Consider the following 25,653-nt stretch of genomic DNA (forward strand, 5'->3'; position numbering starts at 1 on the left):
TTGCCTTAGGTGCCATATTCTTCCAAAATGAAAGGTTCGTACCGGTTTGTCTGCAGATAAAATGGCATGCTGCCCCAGGAAGTTACGTGACGCATCCAAATCTGTCCGTCGATAATTTTCTGCACAACAAATTCACTTGCAACGCGATTGTCAGTTGGAGTAGCTAATTTGTGTCTGCGAACTGTTGAAGGAATTTCAGCATTCTTCTCCTCAACGGTAATTTTGTTCATGTGCAGACGAATAGTTTTTTTCACGTTGATGGGAGTGGTGCGCTCGACTGCTTGGCGATTGAATGGAGTGTCTGAAAGTATAGTGAGATTCTATAGTCCACTCAAGCTCAGGGCTTATTTTACTGATCCTTGATTTTTTTACAATGTGGGATTCTAACGTCAATGGATGTTCTCAAACTGGGCATGACTTGAAAGTACTTGACCTCAATATCGAGATAGTAAGAAACATACTAAAAACTCGTGAGTGAAAGAATGTAGTCAGAGAACATAACAAAATTTCGAATTATCGGATCAAAGCTCAAAGCACAGCCCTGCTTCAATTTGACACTTGTCAATTCAGTGTTCATGCTAGTAGCAGTGCTGTGCTCAAAGATATTATTATGTTAACCTTACCCGTTTGGATTTCGTCGATGCTGGATTGTGGATGCGTTTTATGTCGCAGCAGGTGTATTGCGTTCAACATCCAAGTTTTATATGAAGTGATTGTTTCCAAGACCGACCGCTTTCCTTCTTATTCTTTGACATCAGCATGTCGATATTAGGACGAATGGTGGCTGCGTCATATGGAAAACCAGCTGAGTGAACTTTCTGTTCTAGGTAACCAATTTTTTCTTTCACAGCTTTCAGAGCTTCTTCCTTTCGGTCTGCCTTGGTGCCGGTTCCTAAATAAAGGTGAAAATTAGGAAAATTCGGGTTTCTGCTAAATCGTAAAATGGCCGAATGGGAATCAATAAATTCCGATTTTTTTTGTTTTTTATTTGCATTCGGGTAAAAAACCATCATTTATCATCCGAAGGGAAATTTTCATCAGTTTATAAATATTGTAAAATTGTGCTTACGGTTAACGAATGATTCAGCAGCCAATTTTTCGGTGATCGAATCGATGTCAGTACGATGCTCAGCACGGTCAGCAATTATCGGTCCAGTCATACCCAAACGGGATGCCTTTGATTTGTCACGACTCATTTTGTAATAGTCTGTAAGATATATCAAATTAGCTTTGGGGCCGTTCAGAAATGACGTTCAGTTTTCGACCCTCCTCCTCTATCTTACACTAAATAGATATAGACTGGCAATACGTAGCCGTCAAACTGAAGTTAAAGAAAACGACATTATAGGGTTGGCGCTGATTTTCGAGTACCATAATAGTTATTTATACAACCGAGTGATAAATGCTTTTTGATTATCATACCGAAAATCTTAATCAGCCAGAGTCAGTCAGTCAATTGCCACTCGATCGGATTGCCGTAGTTGAGTATTGAAAGCGATGGGTCCTTGGCTGAACTAGAAGGGAATTGTTAAAATTGAGTTAGAGTAAATCGGGTTGGACGTGTTAGATTAATTTAAAGGGAAGGACACGGTATGGGATATAAATTACATTTTTGTTTTTTACGGCTCAAATTTTTTGCCGCTAATATTTTTTTTGCTTTTTATTTTTATACTTTTTTGTTTGTTTTTTTTTACGGCTCAAATTTTTTGCCGGTAATTTTTTTTTTTTTTTTTTTTGCTTTTTTGATTGTTTTTTTACGGCTCAAATTTTTTTACTTTTAATTTTTTTTTGCCTTTTTTTAATATTTTGTCGTTTTATCTCCAATATTCAGCTTCAAACCTAGCCGAAGGCGTGGGTCATAATGCCTTCACGTCAAAATAACAGTCTGGCAATAGGTGCATATCATATTTTATATGTCGAGAACAGATATATCGAGATAAACAAAAACTCCCTAGAGGGATAAGCTCGAGATTATCGTTCTAGACAGATAAAAAATTTTAAAGTTTTTAACTTCACACGTTCGTATTCCGTTTTTGTTTCAGTGTGAAGCTATTAGTTACAAATTTTCTAACACTTTTTGAAACTTTTGCAATAGCTTCTATAGAAAAGCTGTTGCAATACAAAAGAGTGTTAGTTATCTTACCATTTTTACCTGTATTCAACCCTATTCAGTCCCTGAATCGCTAAAAATAACGTGACAAAATTAACCATCCAACAAATGAAATAAATTTTATCTTCTGGATGCTGATATTTCTTGCACTAGGGTAGAGAATACAAATTTAAAAAAAAATTCGCGTTGATTTGAATATACATTTTGTTTCACCAAAATCCGTTCACTCGAAATCTAATTGTTTTTCGTCATTTAAACGACTTATATTCGATATAAGCAATATACCGTGAATACCCTTAATATAAACGTGTGTATGTACTGTTCATTTGATGGGATGATTTGACTTTGTCTTGTAATAATTAGCGATACACCTAACACCAAGGTAATGTAGGAGATAAAATGTGCTCAACTTCGTAATATTTATTCATAATTCATAATGCGGTTGAAAAAGTCGGCCATCTTAAAAAATTTGAAGGCAGAAGTACCTCCTACATTTAATACCTTGCCTAATATACCCTATATGGTAAATTGCTTTTGATTTAGACATGGAAACATGTTTCATCATCACACACTAATGGAACATATTCACAAAACTAAATCGAAAGCAATTTACGTCCCTTATTCCCTAATGTATGCAAAGCACACATGGAATTTTCTGCAAGGGAAAAACTCTGATGTGCATGGTTCCCTGCCCTGCTTTGTTTTCATCTAAAGGCGATGAAAACTTCAGACATTGGTTTCCTGAAACCAATGGATTCGAGATATGTTAGTCTCCAACGTAACGGTGACCATGGTTAGATACCTTGGCCATTGTTCCGCCTGTGCAGATGGAGGGGAGCTGAAGGACGCCCTAAAGATTGGTCGGGAGCACATTTTGCCGTGACTCTAAAATGAATATAAAAAAGGGTTGGAGGAATTCTACAATGACGAGGCGCTTGACAACTATGGTCAAGACCGATGGCTCTAGCGTCATTAGGTCGGCATAGAGCATTGTTGGGATTAATTTGCAGTAGAATGAAATGAAATTTTTGCTTCATTTTATTCCAATGAAAATTAGTTTCCGTTATTGTAATTCAGCATTGGCAATAAATGCATCGATGTTTCTTTTCGATGAATTTATTACCAATGCTGAAACAATCCTTCGTCTGCCTGAAAAGAAATTCAAGATTTGCAAAAAAACGAAATTACGTTACCTTTACTTGTTAATGCCAAAATGCAAATGAAACACATCGAAGCGTTATCATTCCGCTTTCTCTTATTGTTTCAAAAAAAATTATTTAGTGAAGGGTTGCGTTGGATTTCAATTGCCATAGGAGAATATTCAAAAAAAAGGATGTTGTACGACCCTTCGTCTTATCTGCGACTTTCACAATTGCGTGTGTGTGTTGTGTACACATGTACAAATGCAAAAATGAACACAAACGTTCTGGACATTTACAAAAAGTGTTCGAATGTTTACAGTGAAAATAGTGTTTACAAAGGCACAGAGGATTTCCCCGTGCAGATCATATATTGCCGCAAGTATTGCGAACGAATTGCATAAATTGCATACCAGTGTAATCAAAACTGGTTCTAAGGACATTCATGCACATAATTGTTGGGATCGAAAGGCATTGAACTGCCGAAAATATCACAGAGACCTCTATTTTTTTATATTCTAAAAACGGTTTTTGTTTACTCTACAAACAGCATTGATCATTGAGCATCACAGAACTGTGATCGACATTCGTAAAACGCAAATACAAATTATATTGAACGAATCAATGTTTGGTGGTAAATCGAGCTTGAACAACGAAGAAATAGATTATGCTCGCGAAGTTGCCGAAACAATAAATAGAACAAATTGACCAATTAAAATTTCCAAAATGAAAATGAAAATGTACTCCTCTTTCCATACCAAATATCAATTTGACCGCGAATTCAGGCATAGGAAATAGTGCTGGACGAGTGAGGGCCGATGCGAAACACTGTAAGTATTGAATGAAACGAATGAAGATCCTTGGTTGGTGGATGTCTAACAGAATGTCAATGAGTCATAGAGGTTGAAAGGTTAACTGGGGTTGGCTGTATTTCATTAGACAGGAGCAATAAAAATAAAATTTCAAAGCAGAAGCTGTAAATGCGGAACGATTCGTCCCGAATGTTTGGCTAATTCTACCTCGTTAAATATAAATCTCATTTAATAGAACGAATTGAGGCAACTCCTAGAACACCATACATTATCCGTATAATCCCGAACTGTCTCAGTTATAGATGAAAAAGATGAAAAGAAATTGATTACAAATTGCATCCTGTAAGTAGTCTTTAAACTGCTGAGACTTGTTTTCTATGACCCAAGGCTCAGGACTGAAGGCTTGAGCCTCAAACTTGACTATAAAAATTGTTTCTTCAGTACAGTTTCTTCCTCGGATGCAGCTGGAGTAAAAATTACCTCCCCCTCCCTTCGCTCTTCGCACAGATTTTATTCTTATGATTTCGAGTTATTGTTGCATGGCCAGGCCATGGATTGAATGAATTAACATCTTATCACCAGAATTACAGAGTGTGTGTGTTGCTTGTACAAAGATTTACCAAATTCCGCAACGGCTTTCAGAAATCTTGCGATACGGAAAAACCTTTTCCCAGATTTTCCACAAAAACTGTAAAATGTGGGAAAATTTAGGAAAACTTTTCACAAAAATAGCCCTTCCTTATAGTTATACATGCTTTCTGCTCTGATGTCTAAGAAACGGATTTCGAAATCGTAGATAAAATTTGGTTCGATCCTCACCTTAGAAAACTCACGATTCGTAACAATTTGCGGTGCCAGTTCAACGTCCAATCATTTTTTTTAATTATAAAAACACATTAGCCGGAACCGCCACCGAAACCATTCTCAGCTGCCTCAGCCATGTTAAAAATCGGCGGCGGAAGATGGCTTGAGAAAGTTTTGGTTTTAACACAGTTTGGGAGAATTTTGCAGCAATTTTTTTCGTTGGCTTACAAAATTGTGTACGCACCTGTCGACTGATAGAGGGCAGTACAATAAAGTCATGAATGTACTACATGTGAAATGGTAAATCGTGCGCGTGTTTTAGTTGTAGTATGAGTGAGATCAGCTTAAACAGCTAAAGCCTTTGTTGAATGTTTGATTCCTTTTTTGAATGGAAGCGGTTTCGTCTAATCCATATGAAACAAATATCTCTGTAACTGACTTCCGACTTGCGTACTTCTATGAGATTTGATTCGATTGTAGCAATACAGGAGAACAAAAGTGAATATCGTCAGGTATTTTGATTTGGGACTCATTGTGGATTCCAAATGATTCCACACAAAATTTGTTTAACAAAAGAGGACCTAGATTAATTTCATTTCAGCTGGCGATCGCGTGCCTACCAAAAATTCCGAATGTGAAATATTAGTCCTTTATTGGTTAAACAAATTTTGTGTGGAATCATTCTGCCGGCTGAGCCGGCTAGCCGCCATAAATATCATACTAGCCGGCCGCCGAAGGGTGTCGGCTACGTTTTAGCCGCCAACTGTCCATCAGCTGAACGGCGCAGTGCTCTAGTAAAATTATCTGAATTTAAAATTATTTGGGAGAATTTGTCGCTAATTAATTAGGACACTAATTACTGCACATACGGAACTGTTTACTGTTCAAAACTGAATCGCTTCATATTACTCGAAATATTACAAATGTTCGACTCATATTTGTTTACAGATTGAACTGTGGCGATTCGATACTAAATCATAACAAAATTCGTTTACAAATGAGCTATGGCTGAATTATGCAAACTTACTCATTTTATCACTTATTTACTCAACTTACTATCGGATCTATTACTTCATTTGATACAGACATTGATTTCAAATCTTTCACTTCATTATTTTAAACATGCTTTTAGCTATGTAAGACTGCATTAGTCAAATATTGTCATTTATTTCTGAAGTCTATATAGATAACAGATGGGTTGTTTCAAGTTCTGTTATTAAGTTTAGACAGAAACAACTTTCGTCAAAATATAATATAAGGCTTACTACAGGTCAGGTCAGGTTGTCCTGAAATAGAAATTCACTTTGACCTGACCTGACCTGAGTTTTCAGGCCATGACCTGAAATAACTCGAAATAACGTGATGACCTGAAATCAAAGTCTACAATAAAAGTCGTTAGTCCGTAATTTCAAAGAATTAATCGTTTAGCTCGGCGTTGGTTATAAATTCCTTTTCAATTGGCTCTTGAATGGTCTTACATCCTACCGATCTAAGAGGGTGAATTTCCTTCCCTGATATTCTAACGCTGACGAGATGTTCCATCGAGCCAGAAATCATTCAAGCATCACTATGTTTACGAAACATCTTTCATTTTAAGAGGCACCGACACTGAAAAGCGTACATTTGGACGTTTTTTTAGATACTGGATTTTAGTTTACTTTTGATGATATCTTTCCACCAGAATTCATTTTCAAAAATGTACGACCGCAATTCCGACCACGAATGTGGTAGCTTTCAACAGAAAATAGATTTGATTGTAGCAAGTCGACCAGATCTGAGAACAATGAGCAGATTATGAAAAATTCGTTAAACTTCTCGCTTTTCTCAGAGCTGGTCAAACGACTACAACCAAAACTAATTTTTGTTGAAAGCTAACACATTCGTGGTCGTTATTGCGGTCGTACATTTTTCGAAAAGGATTCTGATGAAAATATATCATTAAAAAGGAAATACGAAACACGCAAATGTAGGCTACAATTTTAGCTAAGTACTGGTGACTCTTAACTCACATAATTGCCATGGCCTGACCTGGAATTGACCTGACCTGACATTTTCAGGTTGACCTGACCCGATAGTAAGCCTTAATATAATAGTTTATCTATCTTCTAGACACGGGTACACTTAGAGCCAGTGAAATTTTCTCATGAATTTGTTGCAGCTGTTTTCCAGCTGATCCACATAAACTATCAAATGTGTTTATGCGTCTTTATGCGCTTTTACCACCATTACGGGCGTCGTTTTGATTGTATGTATGGATCAGTAGGCCTGCTCTGTTTCACAGGGGGGTCCAAAGTTCAGCTGGAGATGGGTTTTCCTGGTCCGGAAGGCTAAAATATTGGACCCGTATTTTTTTTTAGAATTATAAAAATTAATTTAGGCATGGGGAGCGAGGCATTTGTTCATATACACAAATACATTGGTTAGAGGAGAGAAGATATATAGTGTTTGTATAGTGCATATCTTCTTTACTCCTCTAACCAATGTATTTGTGTATATGAACAAATGCCTCGCTCCCCATGCCTAAATTAATTTTTATAATTCTAAAAAAAAATACGGGTCCAATATTTTAGCCTTCCGGACCAGGAAAACCCATCTCCAGCTGAACTTTGGACCCCCCTGTGAAACAGAGCATGCCTAATGGATCAGCTGAAAAACAGCTGAAGCAAATTCATGCTGAAATGTCACTGCCTCTGACTGTATCTTTTTACTCAATTTTAATAAAATTAACACATAAAAAATCAGATAAGTCTATTGAGTACTTGTTTCTCCCTTCGGGTAAAGTTGACAGCAGCGCTCATCAGTTTAGCACTATAACTAACTATTAAAATAGATAGTGCTATGTATTTAATATGGCTCGGCACTCGGATATTGCCTGAAAACAACGCACTTCAAGCAAAAGTGCTATTAATGACAGCTGCCAAATAGAGTACTATTTTGTATGAAATTTTACCACCACTCTTTTTACAGTGTAAAATTTTGTATGGAGCACTGTCAAGTTTCAGTACCCTATTTAGAGTACCACTTTTGCTTGAAGTGTGTTGCTGAAAATGATAAAATCAATTGATCCTCTCACCTTTTTAGTCAAAAATTCCAATATTGGCACCTCTTTGGACTAAATATGTCCTTTTGATAGCCAGTCTGACCCTGGACAAACGAAATTAAGCATCAAATCTCCTAAAATGGTAATATGCCGTTTGTGAAAGGATAACAACCACTTTGTGACAATGAACAAACGACTTCGACTGTCCTTTTTCTATTAATTTTAAAGTTTTCAATGCAAAGATTCAAAATTTAAAACTCCCCTCTGATGGATACAAAATACCATTCCGATTGTGTTTCTTTTTTCCTTTTTGCAAGAGAACACAAATCGAGGATGTAACTTTTCAATCATAACTTTTCCAATATATCAAAAAAATAATTTTGTTTATACGAAAACTTGCACATAATAACCGAACATATATGTAACATTAAACTGAATACAGATAAATTTTGTTTGATATATTTTGACGATATAACTGACGACCAGAAAGTTAAGTACATATAAGCGTATGTATGTATGCTGAGCAGAACATTCATGGTAAAAAGTACAACAACAATTATATGTACGGTATTGTACAGAACATATGAGAGGATGTAACTTGAACTTTGCGCCATTCTACTTTTTTTCCACTTTGTTCAAGACTTTTTTTTGTGTGGACAAATTTTGTTACAAGTTGAGCTTTTGTGTGCATTGTTCTGCCATAAAATATTATATCGAAAGGTTATCAAGGAACAAAAAGGTCATTTTTGGATGGATTTATGATTCTGTTAAAAAAAACGAAAACGAAACATTGTGTTGTTTGCTCGAAACTTGTGTTCCATAAATAATATTTACAAATAAAGTTCGGTCTGAAAAATCGTAGAATTTAGGAGAAAAGTTTAAGTAATTAGATTAACCTTTTTCTGGGGGGTTTATGACCAATAGTTACAAGAAAACGTAATCTAGCTGCTAGATTCTAGCGATTCATTCATGCGATCTTTCTAGGAACAAGTTTGACATAACATACAAGGTAGTAACATGTTGGTTTAAGTGACTAGGGTGTATGTAGATGAGATGAACAAAGAAGACAGAGATTACGGACAGTCAAATCATCTATTATGTTGTCTTACGTAGCAAAAGCCTGTTAAAAGAAATGAAGTAAAAGATTTCATTAATTCAAATCAAGTAATAGACCCAAAAACTATCTAATGATGTGCTAGCTATAGGATCAAAGTCAACAATTTCCATCCCTTCTATGTAGTGAGTGTAGTTCTCGACTTTTTCAACGCAATTTACTAAATAGGGGCCTGAGAATTTCAGAATTTCTCATATATATTAGGTTTCGGTTTTAATTGTCGGTATAATGGATAATGTCACTGAGGTCCGACGTTTCATACAAAATAAGTGGTCAATTGACCGTTAATATTTTTTTGAATGCTTGGTTTGAATTTTGTTGTTGGTTGAAATGTTTGTTAGAAATGTTAGAATCTGAAGGAGTCGATTGACTCGTTGACATTTCATAATAGCTCCTATTGTACTGCTTCTGCTGAGTAATCAAGAAATATTTTTGAAAGTATTTCTGCGCTTATACTCTGAGGGGGAAAAACGCATTCAATCCTTTAACAAGTGAATGAATTGTCTCTCACTTTACAATAGAATGTGAAACCCGATGGAAATATAACTAAAAGTAAGTCAAGTTAAAATTACATTTCATCTGGAAAAAGTGAAAAATTATCAAGAGACTTCTACACTCAAAACGTAAAACCCTTTAACCTCATCAGTGTCATCTTCCTCGGCATTCTCTTATATAATTGCTTTTCGAGGCGTTAATTTTTATATTTTTCCTTAAACTTAAATACCAAACGATTGCACCGAAACGTTGAGAGGGATGAGAAAAAAAAAATTCTACGAAAGAAGAAGCCAAACTCGAGATTACATGGCAAGTAAAAAGTCATTGTCGGTCAATTGTATATATCGTTTGCTGCCTCCGTTCGACCATAATTTATGTGTTTAAATCGTAAATTATATTTTATGTTCGCTTTGGGAGCTTTTCTAAAGTTATTACTGGGTTTAATTTTCTTCTGGCTTAAGATTGCGGACTACAGCAGGAAAAAAATGAACAAGGAAAAAAATGCGGCCAAGAGATTTTCTTTTTCCATGCGATGGATGGTTGAAAAGAGGAATTGTGAAATTTTAAAAATACATTCCACCGTGTTTGTCTGGTATGTATAATTGCACACTAAAGTGTAATAATTCTCAAATAAAAACTTCAAGTCAAGAGTCACATAGAAACGGAGAACAGGAAAAAAAGAGGAAATTATACAATTCCCATCTTCATTCTGATTCAAGTGTTAATCCAGCTATAAATGAATCACAACAGTTTCTGTAAATGAAAACTTAGAGATGCATTCCCAGTCCTTTCAACATTAAAAACAATTTCGAACATTCTGTACGGATAGAATTCTCCGAATTTTTACTTTGTGCTATGAACGAGCGTAGTACTTTCAATCAATCGTACAACGAACTGAGACTAAAACTTTGCGAAATTTCTATCACCAGCATTTGAAAGAGAGAGGAAAAAAATAAATTTTAAATACAAAAAGATAAAAGGGATATTTTAAACGAGTCTAGACTCGATAGCCGTCTCTCTATATATGTACAACTACAGACAAGTGTCCAACTACAGAAGAACCCATATATATATAAAAAAGCTCACCACACATCGCCTCGCTTCACGGTTTGAAAATGGCTTTTTGAAAAGAAAATTACTCGGCCAACCGCAATCTTATGATACTTCTGCATGACTGAACGTTAGGTCACGAGATTTTAAGGATTAAAGTCCTTTTATCCGAGATATGAATATAATAAATCAAAAAGATATACTTGAAAGAAACGGACATACCCAGCCGCCCCACATAATATATGCAAAGGAGTTAAGTATTGCGGAAATATGGATTTCGAAATGATGAGATTTTCGTTTTCGTATATTCGATCAAGTGATTTATAAGTTATGATACGGATAGAGGGCCCACAACGCAATCAAATCTGTGTGTTGAAATGGAAACACTAGAAAACATTTTCTTCCTTTTCTTCCGACACTGAGAGAAAATTCAAATATGTAAAGAATATAATGGTGCTTCCGGTTGAGTGGCACAGAAGAAAAGGAAGAAAAAGAGAAATTACTAACTGAAGAATCGTTTTGACTAAATTGTAGTTTTATATTCATTTTTATTGCAAACACTTCGCAATGATTAATAGTTTTACTTGAGGGTGTGTAAGCACACGGTATAATCTTTAATGGACATTTCTACAGCTGTGAACAAAGAACCAATGAAAATCGATTCGGAAATGTTGCAATTATGACCTATTATATGGCTGTGCGAATACGAACAGTCAGTGGAACGAGTTTTAAGAATGTTGCTGGAAAAAGTTACAAACATCCAACAATCAAGTTCAGATTTGATTGTGGAGAAGAAGTGCAAACTTTAATTCTTCTATCGGAGGAAATAGCTTCTACGGGTGAGTATATTATATATACACAGTACGCGTCGATGGCATTTAAGCATTACATTTAATAGTATATTTCAATTGGTTGTTCAAAAAGAGTAGGAATTTCCGATAATGTTGCTACGTTGCTGTCTGCTACTGTTAAATAATCGACAATTCGATCACTCATTTCGCATTACCACATGAGAAGAAGATTACCACAAAGCAGTGCGAAAACGAACCGTTACAACGATATTGTAATTTTCTAATTTTTTTTAGGGAACGTTCCGACAATATTTCAATGATTACAGGTTGTTGAAGAGGAAGAAAAAATGGCTTCTGGAATCTGAGAAAAAAAAGTTCAACCCTCCGAACCCCTTTGCCTAATGTGCGTTTATGTACCGAAAATTAATGTTAAAATTAATGAAGGACAAGATTTTGTCGGTAGGTTTGTTCCAAGTAACTGTAAACACGAAATTTGACTGGCCGAACGAACACGATTTCATCCACAGAGCTCGGTTTTCATACAAATATCGATGTGGTTAGGTATCTATCGATAAAATTTGCCAGTAATTTGACAATATGTATGGCCTTGGAACTATTGGTATTTTGATAAAAAAAAGTAACAGCCTCAGCCTTTAGTAACTTTAGTATTGTCTGTGGTAAGTTTTTAGTGCTAAGAGTAATTATTCCATTGACTGTATTTAAGTCATGGGTTTTACAAAAGAAAATACACCGTACATAACACGTTCACTATGATTAAAAATGTATGGAAATGTGATTAAAAAACGTTAAATGTAACAATTTTCTGCTACTTGTTAACACGATAACTTGAGTAAATCACAACGAATTTTCAAAAACCTTTTTTATTCAATGAAGTATTGAAATCCTCAGGTCAAGTTCTAAAATGGTTGGTATCGGTTCAACCATCTAGGAGAAGTTCTCCAAAGAAGCCTTTTCTGCTCTTTGTTAACACGATAACTTGAGTAATTCTCAACGGATTTAAAAAAAACTGTTTGGTGGAGAATGGAATTAATTCCTGAGGTTAGGTTCCAAGATAGATTATGTTGCTAACATTTTTTTTTATCTATTTCAATAGTATTTTTCTTGTTATGTAAACAAAACCGAATAAATAGAACAAAAATTAACGAGTGTGAAGTTTGTGACCAGAGCGAAGCGAGGGCCGCAAATAACACGAGTTTAAGTTTCATTAGTGTATGGACAACGGTTCGAAGATTTTCAATGAAACTAAGCAGAATTAAATCTTCAATGAGAGAATTATTAGACCGTTTAATATTTCTTCTTCTAAATATGTTTTTGTGAGTAATTATCAATAGAAGCCTATTCTCCTCTTGGTTAACACGATAACTGGAGTAATCTCTACGGATTGGTTCAACAATCTGGGAGTAGTTCTCAAAAGAAGCCTTTTCTACTCTTTGTTAAAACGATCTTGAGTCTTGTTATTTAATTTTGCCTTGTAAACAAAACTGAAAAAACTGAACCAAAATTAATGAGTGGGAAGTTTGCAGCCAGAGCGAAGCGCCATTTTTTACTGGGGTATTTTATATTATACAAAATTACATTTCATTGAAATAAATCAATAGATCATTGTCAATAAAAATACTATTGAGAAGCTCAGACAAACAGTCAAGGGATCTGACCCACCCAACAGGTGGGACGTAGTACCTAGAGAGGAAATTTCGAACAAAATTACGTTAAATATGTGGTCCCAACATGAAATACGAAATGTTTATTGGTATTGTGTGTTTGCCCCTTAATTAAGAGAGCAAATCGAACTATCAAAAGCGAAAAGCATCAATGCATACATGTAATGGTGTAAAATTATACGAAATGGGTATCTTATACAAACTGATGTTGGGACCACATTTCGTCGTACGAATTTCCTCTCTGGGTATAATTACTCTAAGGTTTAGTGGCCCAATCCACCTTAATAAATATTTGAATTTATAGTGTACTCACGATTCGGTTCATAATTGGACCTGGACAAAATATTTAAAGCCATTTCGATGTTACTGCAATTGTTTCACATGATGTTCCTAAACACTCTCTAATACTTTTGATTCTATAATACTCTTCACCAAATTTTCTATACTAAACAGAAAATTCCTTAAAATCATACAATGTAAAAGCGTATAACAAGGAATAACACATTAATCTACACGGGTGCTTTTCCATTAAAATATCTATATATGTGCTGTACACACCCGTACACATTGTCACCTCTCTATAAAATAGCAATGCCAAAAATTAGATTATAGACATGTTCAAAGTGACGGTTTAATTGAAGTAATGGAAGAGCAATTAGGCGATAATGAAAGGGTGCAAATTAAGTTCCATTATTATTGAATTTCCATGGTAACGAAATTTTCCAAAAAAAAATAATATTTATGTGTTCGTTGACTAAAATTTTAGATTTTGTATGAAACGAGCGGGAATTTTTTATTTTAAAGAACTCAATTCAATTATAATGTACATTATTATGATGACGGAATGAGAACTGAAATTTTGAGTAGAGTTAATTATAATAATATCAAAAGTAGTAGATGCGAATTCAAATTCATATTTAAATTTCATTATTTGGTTAATTGTTGAATAATAAATGGAAACTTTTATTGTTTCATGATATTAACCGTGTGAAAATGTTGCAGCAAATTAAAACAGAACACACAACAGGACACACACAACAGGACACAAACAGAGGACCTTGCATTGTGTTGTTGTGCATATCCTCATATTAGATTAATGATTTTTTGATATTTTCTTTAGATTCACCTTTTTCAAAATCTAGGATATCCTTTATAGTGGACCCTCTTAGGTTGATTAAAAGGCTTAATCGTGCATCTTACAAAATCGTTATAATCGTCGATTCTAAATTGATGTGGGGCCAAGGCGGCAGCTCAATGGTTCTCTGGTGAGCGGCCGTTATGTCACTTTTTTTCTATGATTTTTTATTCGTAAGCGAGAAGATATATCAATTCACTTCCAAAGGATAAGTTATAGAGAAACGTCTACATTTTTTTGAGGATTTTTTTTTTGACATTTGAATCCAAAATGGCGGAAAAAATTGGTCAAAGTCGAAAAATATTTTTTTCTCAAAGGAAAATCTCTGAAACCGATAGAAAGACTGTAAATTCGTTAAAATTTTCTTTTTTTATTTATTTAAATCGGGCATCTCGTTTCGGAGATATGTCCGTAATTTTCTGAATGTTTTAAATCACTGTGAGAGGTGTCGACACTTTGTAGATTTGGTGGAGCTGAATTATTTCTGAACCGATGTGTTTCTCGGCCCGATTCATTTTTTTATACTTTTCCATAATTTTCATAATTTCTCGTTTCTGTATTTCTGTATCATTTGTTTAATCGTTGGACAAACATGTCATTTGGTCTATGTTAGAATGTTGATACTCAGGGTCTCTGGGTGTCCCCTAAAACGACACATGAATCCTTCATGTACATACTACATTCATACTACAATTCTATAAGTTTCTGTTGACTCTACCTGATCTCATAGAAATAGTGCATCGGACGTAAAGAAAACAAATCAAAGTTCAAATTATAAATCACAAATTTGAAGTTATCATAAATCTTAACAATATACTAAGAACCTAAGGCAAAATCCGCCATCGAAAAGTCAAAAGTTAACATTAGATTCGACGTTTTTTTTATCGTCATCATTGAACTATAAATAACAAAATGGCATTTCCGTGCAAATACTATCGGTTTTATTTAAAAAAAACTCATGTTGTAACATGTATTCAAATAATCTAAAATGTGAAAAATGCAACCATTTTAACAATCCCTTCAAGAATTTCCGAGGGGTACATCACCGCCCGAAATTATGGAACAGCATAGCATCCTAACATTAGCATTTAATCGGATATTCTATTGTATCTCCTTAGCTTGGAGTAGTAATGCGTAACTGGACGGTCGTAAGAATACATATCCACTGCTGAATGTGATAGTATATAGTGTACTAAGTGATAAAACATTTTCCGATTGCAAAAATTTCCACCAAATAATCGAACCTTTTGATCCTAATGTTAGAGTCAAGAAAAACATCGAATTATGATCCGCTGGCGCCAAAAATCTTGTGCCTGGACTGAAAGTTCTACATTAGTATGTGTTATCAAGCATGGCTTCTATTCGCTTTGAAAATTTCCACATCTTTTGCGTAAAATTCCAATCTCCCAACTTGTACCAGGAAAATTGCTGTACCGTTAATTCGGCCTCACTTTTACTCGAAATCACTGTGTTGCAGTAATTTTATTTACTGTATTAGGTCGGTACCTAACATCATTTACTCAAAGCGATTACCCCCCGGATATATTCACATTTTTTCCATCCAGCTCGACGAGAAAATAACGAGTAACAGGAAAGTTCTCTGTACGCTACATTTTACACTTAAACCAAACAAAAAAAAAATTGTCTACACGAAAAGACGACTAAAAATATTCTATATATCACACAACATTACAAAAATAACACACAATAACAATGCAGGTCACATATTATGTGGTTGTGTGGTCATAGATGCAAATTCGCTGTGCAACTTTGCCATTTATTTTCATATTTTTACGCCAATATTTCTCCGATTTCAAAAAAAATCTAATGTTAAAAAATGTGACTTTCGGAACGATTGTGCATTTTAAAAGTTTTATAAAATGAATGTGTGCAGCACTATGCTCTGCTGGTGTTGGCATTGTTTTTGAATTAAAATTTATATATCGAAACATGTTCCGACAAGTCAAACGTATAAATATAAACCGATTGCATTTCGATGGAAAATTGGTGATTTGAAAAAGAATAATATAAAAATCAAATTAGACTGCGAACAAAAAAGCGACAAACAAACAAACAAACTGAATCTGAATTTGAACAGAAATATGAGCTGAATTTTTAATTTGCAAACAATTTAAAATGTCGTGCAACACGTCACCGACACAATCCTTTGTAATTCCGTTAAAGTATTAACTGAAAGACATTATTACATAACCAACAACCAGCCCTGTGACGAATTAAAGTCATCATGCAGACAAGCGAACATGAACATAAACTTATGATGACAAAACTTTCGTTATGATTTCTTATTGCATTTGTTGATCTTAAAAACTGACTGAAAAGTAATTTCTTTTGGTATATGAGCACGGAAAACTTTATGTGTTCACTGCTCATTTATATAATAAGTATTGGAACAGAAAAGAGCTGCAAAACCGCCGTATAATAATCTAGCATCTTTCCATTCATAAAACTATTCTCCAAACATTCCGTCGTTTTGTAAAAGTAAAAAAGCCGAGCATAATATACCATCCAACTGTAAACGAACCGAGATCTCTCATCACATTCTCGAAAAACCGCTATGTACCCACCGAACTCACACACTCCACCTCCCGCAACGAGGTATGCATATGCAAAACTTATTTGGTTAATTGTGTTTAACTTAATAATTACATTTCTAATTTAAATTCAGAACGCGATGATGTTATAAACATGCAACTCAGCGTGAATGTTTTCGAAGTATTGTCTTGTATACAATATACAGCTTAAATGGAGAACTAGAGCTAAACTCCATCAATTGAGATGGCTCTAGCAAATTATATTCCAAACGAAGTGTAGTAGTATACTACTACACTCCATCTTCCAACCGGCTGTATTATTATTTTGGTTGTTTTGCATTCGCAATTCGGGACTATGCGGTTGAAATACTAAAAAGTTTTTGCGAGAATGAAAATTCTCCTTTTGTGTTTTGACTCGAATAAATGTTGATTTATGAAAATAATCATTCCAGCGTGCTTGGGAGCTCACTATTTATGATTTTAAGCATGCAAGATACAATTTGAGTTGAATTATAATTTTATATTTAGTGTTGAATATACGTACGTTTAGGTGTACCCATATATGCTGCTGCCGTGATCAGCACACACACACATGTTAAATAGAAGGTTCTTGCTGCCACCACAGTGGATAAAACACAGTAAAACTGGATGCTGCCGAAATACTATGGTATGGTACACAAACAGTTGACATGGCACACATCAAAAACAAGATTTAATTTTTTTTCTTTTTAATATTTGTAATGATGGATGACAACAAATAACATCGAGAGAAACTTTTGTTATTGGAAAAATATTAATAAATCTTTGTACCATTTTATACATCAAATTTTCCCCATTGACAATATCCCAGCCACATATATAGATGGATACGTACGAACCAGAGAAGTAATATAGAAGAAAAATCTTCAATTTTGTCTCGTAAATAAATCGTTTTGGATGTGTCACGTGTCCTTTCATCTTTTTCGTATTGTGTGCGCCAAGGGATGTGTTTTGTTGTTCGTCAACAATATACTATGTATACTACACACATACACATATCCATATATATGCCTATCACTTATTCGGATGTTATATCGATATGGTATATGGTATGGTACACAACAAACCATACAGCATAAGACTCACTGAATGACGAAATTAAGGCTTCAGGCAAAGCGATAAGAAAGCAAAGCTTTTGTATATTTTGTCAAAACGAGGAGAAAGTGTAATAATATATAGGCTTTTGATATTAATTTTGAGAAGTTTCATTTTATATGTCTGCAGGTTGTAATTTTACATGGAATTTTGACAGAGACAAAATAGAGCAACAACATTTTACTATAAACATATTGTACTGTATACACAAAAGCCATCCCCATCCGCGAAATGATGGGTGATATATAAATTGTTTGTTTATTTGAATTATGGGAATTCGTAAAATCCAGTCGACTATTTAAACAAATTATGTGTTCGTTTGCCTTAACTACGTAATCATGGTTCTTGTAATCCACTAATTATGTAATTTTATGTGACGCTTTGTATTAAATTTTGAATTTAATGTGTGGGTGCTCATTGTGTGGTGGCTCTTTACTAATTAACTCCGTTCATATATGGAAGAATTGTTGGTGAAATAATTCGACGACATACTGAAGATGTTGATCACAAACAATTGTAGCACACGTGTACTTCAAATGTTATTTTCCTTTGCTGAAATGCAAGCACACCTCGTAACAATACCTCGATCAGGTATTTCCCTTCTAGGAAAATAGATTGATGATAATGGTGTCCATAGGGCAGATAAACGCGAATTTGGCTGACAGAGGATTTTCCCGTGATAAAAGGATTTCCTAGATCATATTCCATCATAAAAAAAATCCCAAATTTGTTTCTTCTTTACTCAAATGTTCGATACTCAGATTAAATTGTCTGGAATGAATGAGCTATCGAACCATTTCTTCGACATTTGGCTGAGTGCACAGAAAAATGGAAAATGATTATGTGAGTGCATGTAATGCGTGATTATTATGCTATGAAACTGTATTAGTTTTGATATTTGAAACTCTTTTAAACTTCCAATTGAAAGTTTCTCTTGAAGATAAGCCGCAAAAAACTGAAACTTTTAATGGCGCAGCATCAGGTCACTTTGCTTTCACCAAACATTTAACTATAGTTGATTGATTCAGACTGCCATTTGTCATGACAATCAATCACACAAACACACCTGAACATTACCTTTGTACGAATAGTGAAATAAAGACTAACGGCACTTTCAAAAATAATGACAAAAACGTACAGACGCGCTCAATTCCTTTTATATAGCAAAATGAATGTCAAAACTAATGAAGTAAAAGATTATTCATCAAGAATCTCTTGAAAATTTTCAAATCAAGAGAAGTAGAAGATTAGATACTAGATTAGATTAGATTAGATTAGATGGGAGGGTGTAAGCCCAGCACCTAAGCCTCAGATGGGCCTGTTGTGCTATTGTACAAGTCTCTTGATCATATGGACTGTGATTTTACATCATATCTCTCCCGACTTAGATTGTTCACAAATCGACCGTGTGTTAACGTCCCATACGTTGTGAATTCTCCAAGCCGTGGGTGGTATGCGAATACCACAACCATCACTAATTGACCTGTACATTTTCCCAAAGATGGCGCTATCAACATTGTCATGTTGTAGCTCTTTCTACTATTGACATTATGTCGATATGGTTTCTTTTATGGAGAAAGCGAATGTTGGGTTTTTTGATATTTCCGACTTTGTTACGGTTACGGCTATTAGTTTTAGGTAATAGCAAGTGTCTAATCACCATAGGCCATGAGTTGCCTCTTCGTATAAATCGCCATGCCACCATGTGACTGAACTCGTTCTGGCGTTGCAGGTTGTAGCGTTTGAATGATTCGTATTTCGTCATATCCCTTGACATCCATACAACGTATCAATCAATAGATCTGTTAAACCTCGCGGTCATTTTGGAGTACAAGATAGTTTCTGTATCTTGGGATTGTACCACAGCAAATTTGTAAAAATTTGCTATGTGGTTTTGGGGTGTCAAATGAGAACCCGAGGCGTTTGTACCTTACCTGCACTAAAATTGACTGCCAGATGCCATACGGCAATGTGTCATTTTCGTACATTAATCGAGCACGTAATTTAGCATTAGCTTCTGGTAGAGTCGATTGTTAATCCGTACACCGACGCCACGAAGCACATGTTAAATAACAAAGGAAATAACACAATTGTTGATATCGCACAATGAGGCGAGAACGACTTTATTGATCAAAGAGAAAATGACCTACGAGAACAACACTTTGACTTCGTTAATAAGACCTTTAAAATAATTTCACCATTTAACCATTACAGCAAAATAAAAACACCAAAGCCGTAAAAGTTGGCACAGAAATTAGACAAAATCGAAAATGAATTCACACACAGCCACACAAAAGAAACACTTTTAGAGAGCAACGCATAAACACGTCCGTTCTCTGTGACTGCCGTTGTCCAACCTCTAAGTCTTACCTTTACAACGACACCTCATTTGCTATGATCCGAACTGCATAGACCATGCTATTAGAGCTGACCCACCAATAACTGGTCCTACTCAAAATGTTATTAAATCAAGAAAGTATTTGTTTTACTCTATTTTCTTTGGATTTGTGTTTATTTTTGTACAATACGTTAAATATGTTTGATTACATCCATTACTATTGCTTGCCAGTTTACGATTAGATACTAGTGGTGGTCGATTTTGAAATTCTAGTGGCTCATAGGTACCAAAAAGCCACATACCAACTTTTTTCTTGATCATCTCCTGGTGGCGAAAAATCAAAATTTGAAAAGGGTACATTGTACATTTTTTTAAACCTTAAATCAGCATTTTGTCCTTTTATGAGGTCTACTCTAACATACAAAAAAGGAAAAAAAATGAAAAAGTTTGCTGGCCGAGTTTTTGTGAGTCATCAAGTTTCGCGGAGGTCCGATTTTCCACAATTTTCAATATGAAAAAATCAATTTTTTTGGCCAAATTATTTATAAACTTGTCTTGCGATAGCTCATTTGAAAGATATTTCCATAGCAGAAATAAAGATAGCTAACGCCGACCCGTACGAAACACCTATTCGTATCAAAAGCCTTTACTGTGAAACTCTTCATTTCTTTTACTTCATTCTCTACTGAAAAGCTATTAATTCGCCCTTTAAAATCACTTACATTATCTTTCTTTGCCTTGTTAGCATATACAAATAAATTGCCGGAGGCAATATAGACAGCCCCGTACGAAGTCAACTTTCATAAATTCCTATTTAAACAGCTATATACCGCTATATTTACCTATATTTTCCTATAAATAAACATTTCACAGATGAATATGCTATTATATAGCTCTATATGCCTGTATATAGCTCAATATAGCTGAATATAGATATATATATATATATATAGATGTCCATATATGGAATGCCTGAAACACGCCACACACATAACAAATTATTTCCATGTTAACAGAAACACTCTAAGTACCATTTTTCCCAAGATATGTCACTTTTATTAAAATCCAATATGGCCACCGTCAGCCATTTTGTTAGGAGACCGGAAATTTTACCGACGCTTTACATTCGTTAATACCTTTCAAACAAAAAAAAAATCATGAAATTCGGTCAAAATTTACTCGAGATATTGACAAAATACTCCACGTTAACTGTACGGCCGAGTAGCCAGATAAGAGCTCACTCCAAGAGACCTAGCTCACACTCTTTTGTTCCCTAATTGGTACGGTCAACACCTATCTAATAAAGCTAAAACAGACGAAATATGTTCAAATGTGGCCGACCTACAAGCAAAAACTGCTTGCCGCCCTGTGCCTGTTTCACACCAAGGGGTCTAACTCACGAGTCGGTCATCCGATTTCCATAAACTTTTTTTTGTCGATCGGTATTGTAAATACCTTTTATTTGACGTATCAGTTACAAGTGTAACGTTTGAATGTCCGGAGATATCTTCGAAAAACCGTAAAGCACTTATTGGGCCACAGCTCGGGAAGGGTCGATCCAAAATCACTCATCTTCGAACTTAGCCTGTCTTTTGACATTACCAAACGGGATTTTTTTTTTTTCAAAATCAGATGCGTTTTACTCAAGTTGGCGTGCAGACGGACAGACGGACATTTTTTTTTTCACTGATTTGGCATCTCTAGACAACCACAATAGGTTTCCCCTTACTCAGGGAGTCCAATTCGACGTGTTACGGACGTATGCGTAAACGCATAAGACCCCAGTACTTCGTACGGGTCTAAAAATATTAAAATATTTTGAGTTATACCTGTTACAAAGCCCAAAAACAGGCTAAAATTATCAGTAATGAGAAAATTGCCGTCTACGTAAGGTTCAAATTGGTTCGAACGGAGCAGATAATTTCCAACAACAATCTAGTTAACTAATGCTAGAGCAGACGTAGTTCATTTGCACGCGACAATTTTCATGCGTAAATCTGTGTAATCATATCCATAAGGATATATAACCTTGTATATAACCAAGATATGAGGATTTGCTCACACAATTGACAGAATCCTACTACGATCATGTGAAGTAGAATTCTGTATTAGTTACGGGTTGATGTGGTTTTGCATGAAAATTATGAATATTTTTTACGACGTCGTGTGTAAATCAACTGTGTTTGCTAACTACATTGGTGCTGAAAATTATGAATATTTTCAACTTGCAGTAGATAAATAGCTATTTGAATAGTTCAAATTTCGGTGTCGTTTTTGAATATTGCTTCTATGTCGATGTCAAAACATGTTGCCAGAATTATCCCGTCTATTCACATACGTTTCACTATTGTTTTGCCTTTCGATACTTTACTCAATTCGCTTCAAAAATGTCGCGCGTACTTTAAGGTCGACCGAGTGGATCAAAACATAACTTTCATCAATTTTACGCATGAATAGGAGAAACACTTGTAACATCATTGTGTGTGGTGGAAATATGTAAATTTCGAATCTATAAATAAAATCTTCCGCCTAGGTCTAAAATCTGAAATATTGAAACTAACAATTATACTGCTCATCGTTTGATTACAAAATGAATCAATGAGTTACAACATGTAGGCGTCGTACGTCACTGTTTGCATTTACGTCCTCTTAATTATTTTTTTGGGCTTCTATTTACCATTCACTTTTATAAGAATGAGTTTATTTTTGCTGACGTAAAGACACCGTATATGGTACATTGTATATGCGTATGTCTATTTGATTTGCATCATCGAAATCACGTAAATAAACCTCGCATACAATTCTTAGTGGTCCATTATAATGACTAATTATTTATGGTGTTGCTAAGAACTGAATTTTATAGGGAGGGGTAATGTACTAATATGTTCGAATTGAAAATGGAATTTTTGATTTAATTTTTGGTTCACCTTTTGTGCGAGAACAACAATGAATGTATAACGTTTGGAACCTTTGGTACATTTTTTCGATGGTGGTAAACCCCTCGCGAAATATCCAAAAATGTATTAATAAATTCAGCTGATCCATCTATACGGCGCACGCATGTAGAATGAGAATTAAATTTGCTTACAGCTCTGTTGGAATAGGATTTTATTTCTTTAAACGTTTAATTTTGCATTTTTCTTTAAACCAGCCGGTGGTTCGTCCAGTAGCGTATGTTTTCGCTTCGGACCGTCTCTCAGCATAATGTGAAGGGAGAAAATAACGTAAAAAAAGTACACATTTATGGAACCCTTAATTAATGCTAAAGCAAGTCCTTCCAGTGTGAGAAATGCAAGATCGTAAAAGGAACAAATGGCAACCACCACCAAAAACCACATAAAAGGCTTGACATCGTTGAAGTTTCTCTAAAAAAAAATCGAAAATATTAAAAGGAACATTGACACGTACAAGTGAATTTTCCAACATTTTTTATGGCTTTAATGCACCAATAAGGTAATATGGCAAATGATAACGAAAATGTCACCAGCAGCAAATTAAAAGCGACGAAATCTGTAATATCGAGATGAAATGTTCGTAAATTTTAATCGAACTTATGAATTTTCTCTACCCTTCTGAAGTTGTTGCAAAAGAAGTTGCAAAATTTGTAAAAGAAAAATGTTTCTTGCAACAACTTTCGCAACTACTTCGAAAGGCTGGGAGCCGGCTGAAGTAGTTGCAAAAGTAGTTGCAAAATCTGTAAAAGGAAAATATTTTTTGCAGCAACTTTTGCAACTACTTCTAAAGACTATTTTCTCTCTTACCTCGATTGAACATGCATATCCTCCCTTCTGCAACATTGACCATTTCTTCGAAGTCACTACAGTCGTAGATGCTTAGGAAAGCGATGCCGAAGAGCAAAATCAGTGCTTGTATGATCAAATGGATTGAACTGATTACATAACCTGAACAAGAAAATTGACTAGATAAGTCTAAGAAAATGGTGGATCGCAAAATAGATTTTACAAACCTCCAGTTTCAAGCGTCATGCAGCACAGGAAAGATTTAAATGTAAATATCTTCATTGTACTATTGAATGTTCTGTTGGGAAAAAAAATATGCTTCGTGAGTTTCACAAAAGTAACTGGGTCCCTGCTGTTTTTCTTTTGTGATAAATATAACGTCGCGTTTTAAGAGTAGCCTGTGGGGTTACGTAGTATACCTGGTATTGTCTTAAGAGCCAGCAGTAAAATATTTTTTTATTTTCGCTTTGAATAATCTTAAAAGTTTCTGTTCTTAACGTCTTACAAATGCCAACGTATCGCGCTGGAATAGTTGAATCTATTACTTCTTTTGTTCAAGGAACGTCGCGGAGTTTGACTCGACATCTTATACTTCAAGTTTAACATATTTTTTGCTATTTATAAGAATGTTAGGCAGAGCTCTTTGCTTATTTTTCTCGTCTTTGTCGATAACCAATAGCTTATTGTTTGAAAAATGTTCGAATAACGCGATGGTGCGCTGTAATTTTAAAATTAGGAGTGAGAAAGGAGGACAAAACAATGCAGCGTTGAGTTGTACGATTCACAATTTATTCTCATGTTAAAGGATTGAATTTTTCGGTTAAAGTTCTGAGACACACTTATCCGATTAAAATTCTTTTAATTTTATATTTGATATCCAGAAATGTTCAATAAGATCACGTTTGTCAATAATGCGTTTATCTAAAAGCCATTGGATACACACAAACTGCTTCTAATTAGGTTCACGTTTACAACTTAAATTTTCTGTCGACGTTGTTATATCATAAAAAATACACTTTGATTAAAGACACAATGAAACTTTGCAGTTCGTAAATATTAATAGTCGGACAAACTAATGTAATTTATAATAAATTTAATAAAATTTTACCTTAAATCTGATACAACACAATAATCGTTTAAACTGGCACAGACCGGACAGATCAGGAAACGAAACGTGAATACTTTCGTTCACAAATAATGTTTTCTCTGCGAGCTCACAGACGCGAATAGTCAAAATAAACAAAACATGTTGAGTAATACATGCTGTCGGTTTTTGTGTGAATGCAAAGAATGAAGAACTAAAAATATAAGAAGAAAAAAAACCTGACAAATTCAAATAAACAAAAAGTTATAAATCGTTTCTTCTTTCAGCTCGGTTCAAAATATAATTGGATTTTCTGTTTCACTTTTTCTAATCCACACACACTCGAAACAGTGAAACTTAACATTTTAAGAGCAACGGTTGATTGGTTTCGTCCTGACCCTTTGACTTGAATGAAATACAATAAACGTAAAATCCAGGGCTATTACTAGTAATTATAATTACCAAGATTTACCACAAACTTACCGATAAAGTTTTTAGGTAAACTGTAAATGTCAGCAATTCAGTGTTTCAGTGTAATTAAGTTCATGAAATAAAGTTCGTGAAAAGTTTCTGCAGAGAATCGGAGAGCTCAAAATCTAGTGGTAATCGTGATCATCATGCAATTTCAGTTCT

At 34.8% G+C, this 25,653-nt stretch overlaps 1 protein-coding gene and 1 long non-coding RNA gene across 2 annotated transcripts; both read right to left on the minus strand.

The window, feature by feature from the left end:
- Positions 1-392: 392 nt before the first annotated feature.
- LOC119071989 lies at positions 393-13,302 on the minus strand. Its single transcript, XR_005086764.1, has 3 exons — positions 13,293-13,302; positions 6,715-6,719; positions 393-427 (listed from the first exon to the last, which is right to left on the minus strand). It is a non-coding gene; the product is annotated as an uncharacterized LOC119071989 (long non-coding RNA).
- A 9,991-nt stretch (positions 13,303-23,293) lies between these two features.
- Positions 23,294-25,185, minus strand: LOC119071995. The gene is made up of 5 exons (XM_037177118.1): positions 25,045-25,185; positions 24,164-24,234; positions 23,958-24,098; positions 23,621-23,706; positions 23,294-23,561 (listed from the first exon to the last, which is right to left on the minus strand). Exons 2-5 carry the CDS (start codon positions 24,216-24,218, stop codon positions 23,313-23,315), a joined length of 531 nt encoding a protein of 176 aa, XP_037033013.1. The 5' UTR covers positions 24,219-24,234; positions 25,045-25,185; the 3' UTR covers positions 23,294-23,312.
- Between the last annotated feature and the right edge of the window lie 468 nt (positions 25,186-25,653).

This window comes from Bradysia coprophila (assembly GCF_014529535.1).
Source record: "Bradysia coprophila strain Holo2 chromosome IV unlocalized genomic scaffold, BU_Bcop_v1 contig_5, whole genome shotgun sequence".
In the NCBI taxonomy this organism is placed as follows: domain Eukaryota; kingdom Metazoa; phylum Arthropoda; class Insecta; order Diptera; family Sciaridae; genus Bradysia; species Bradysia coprophila.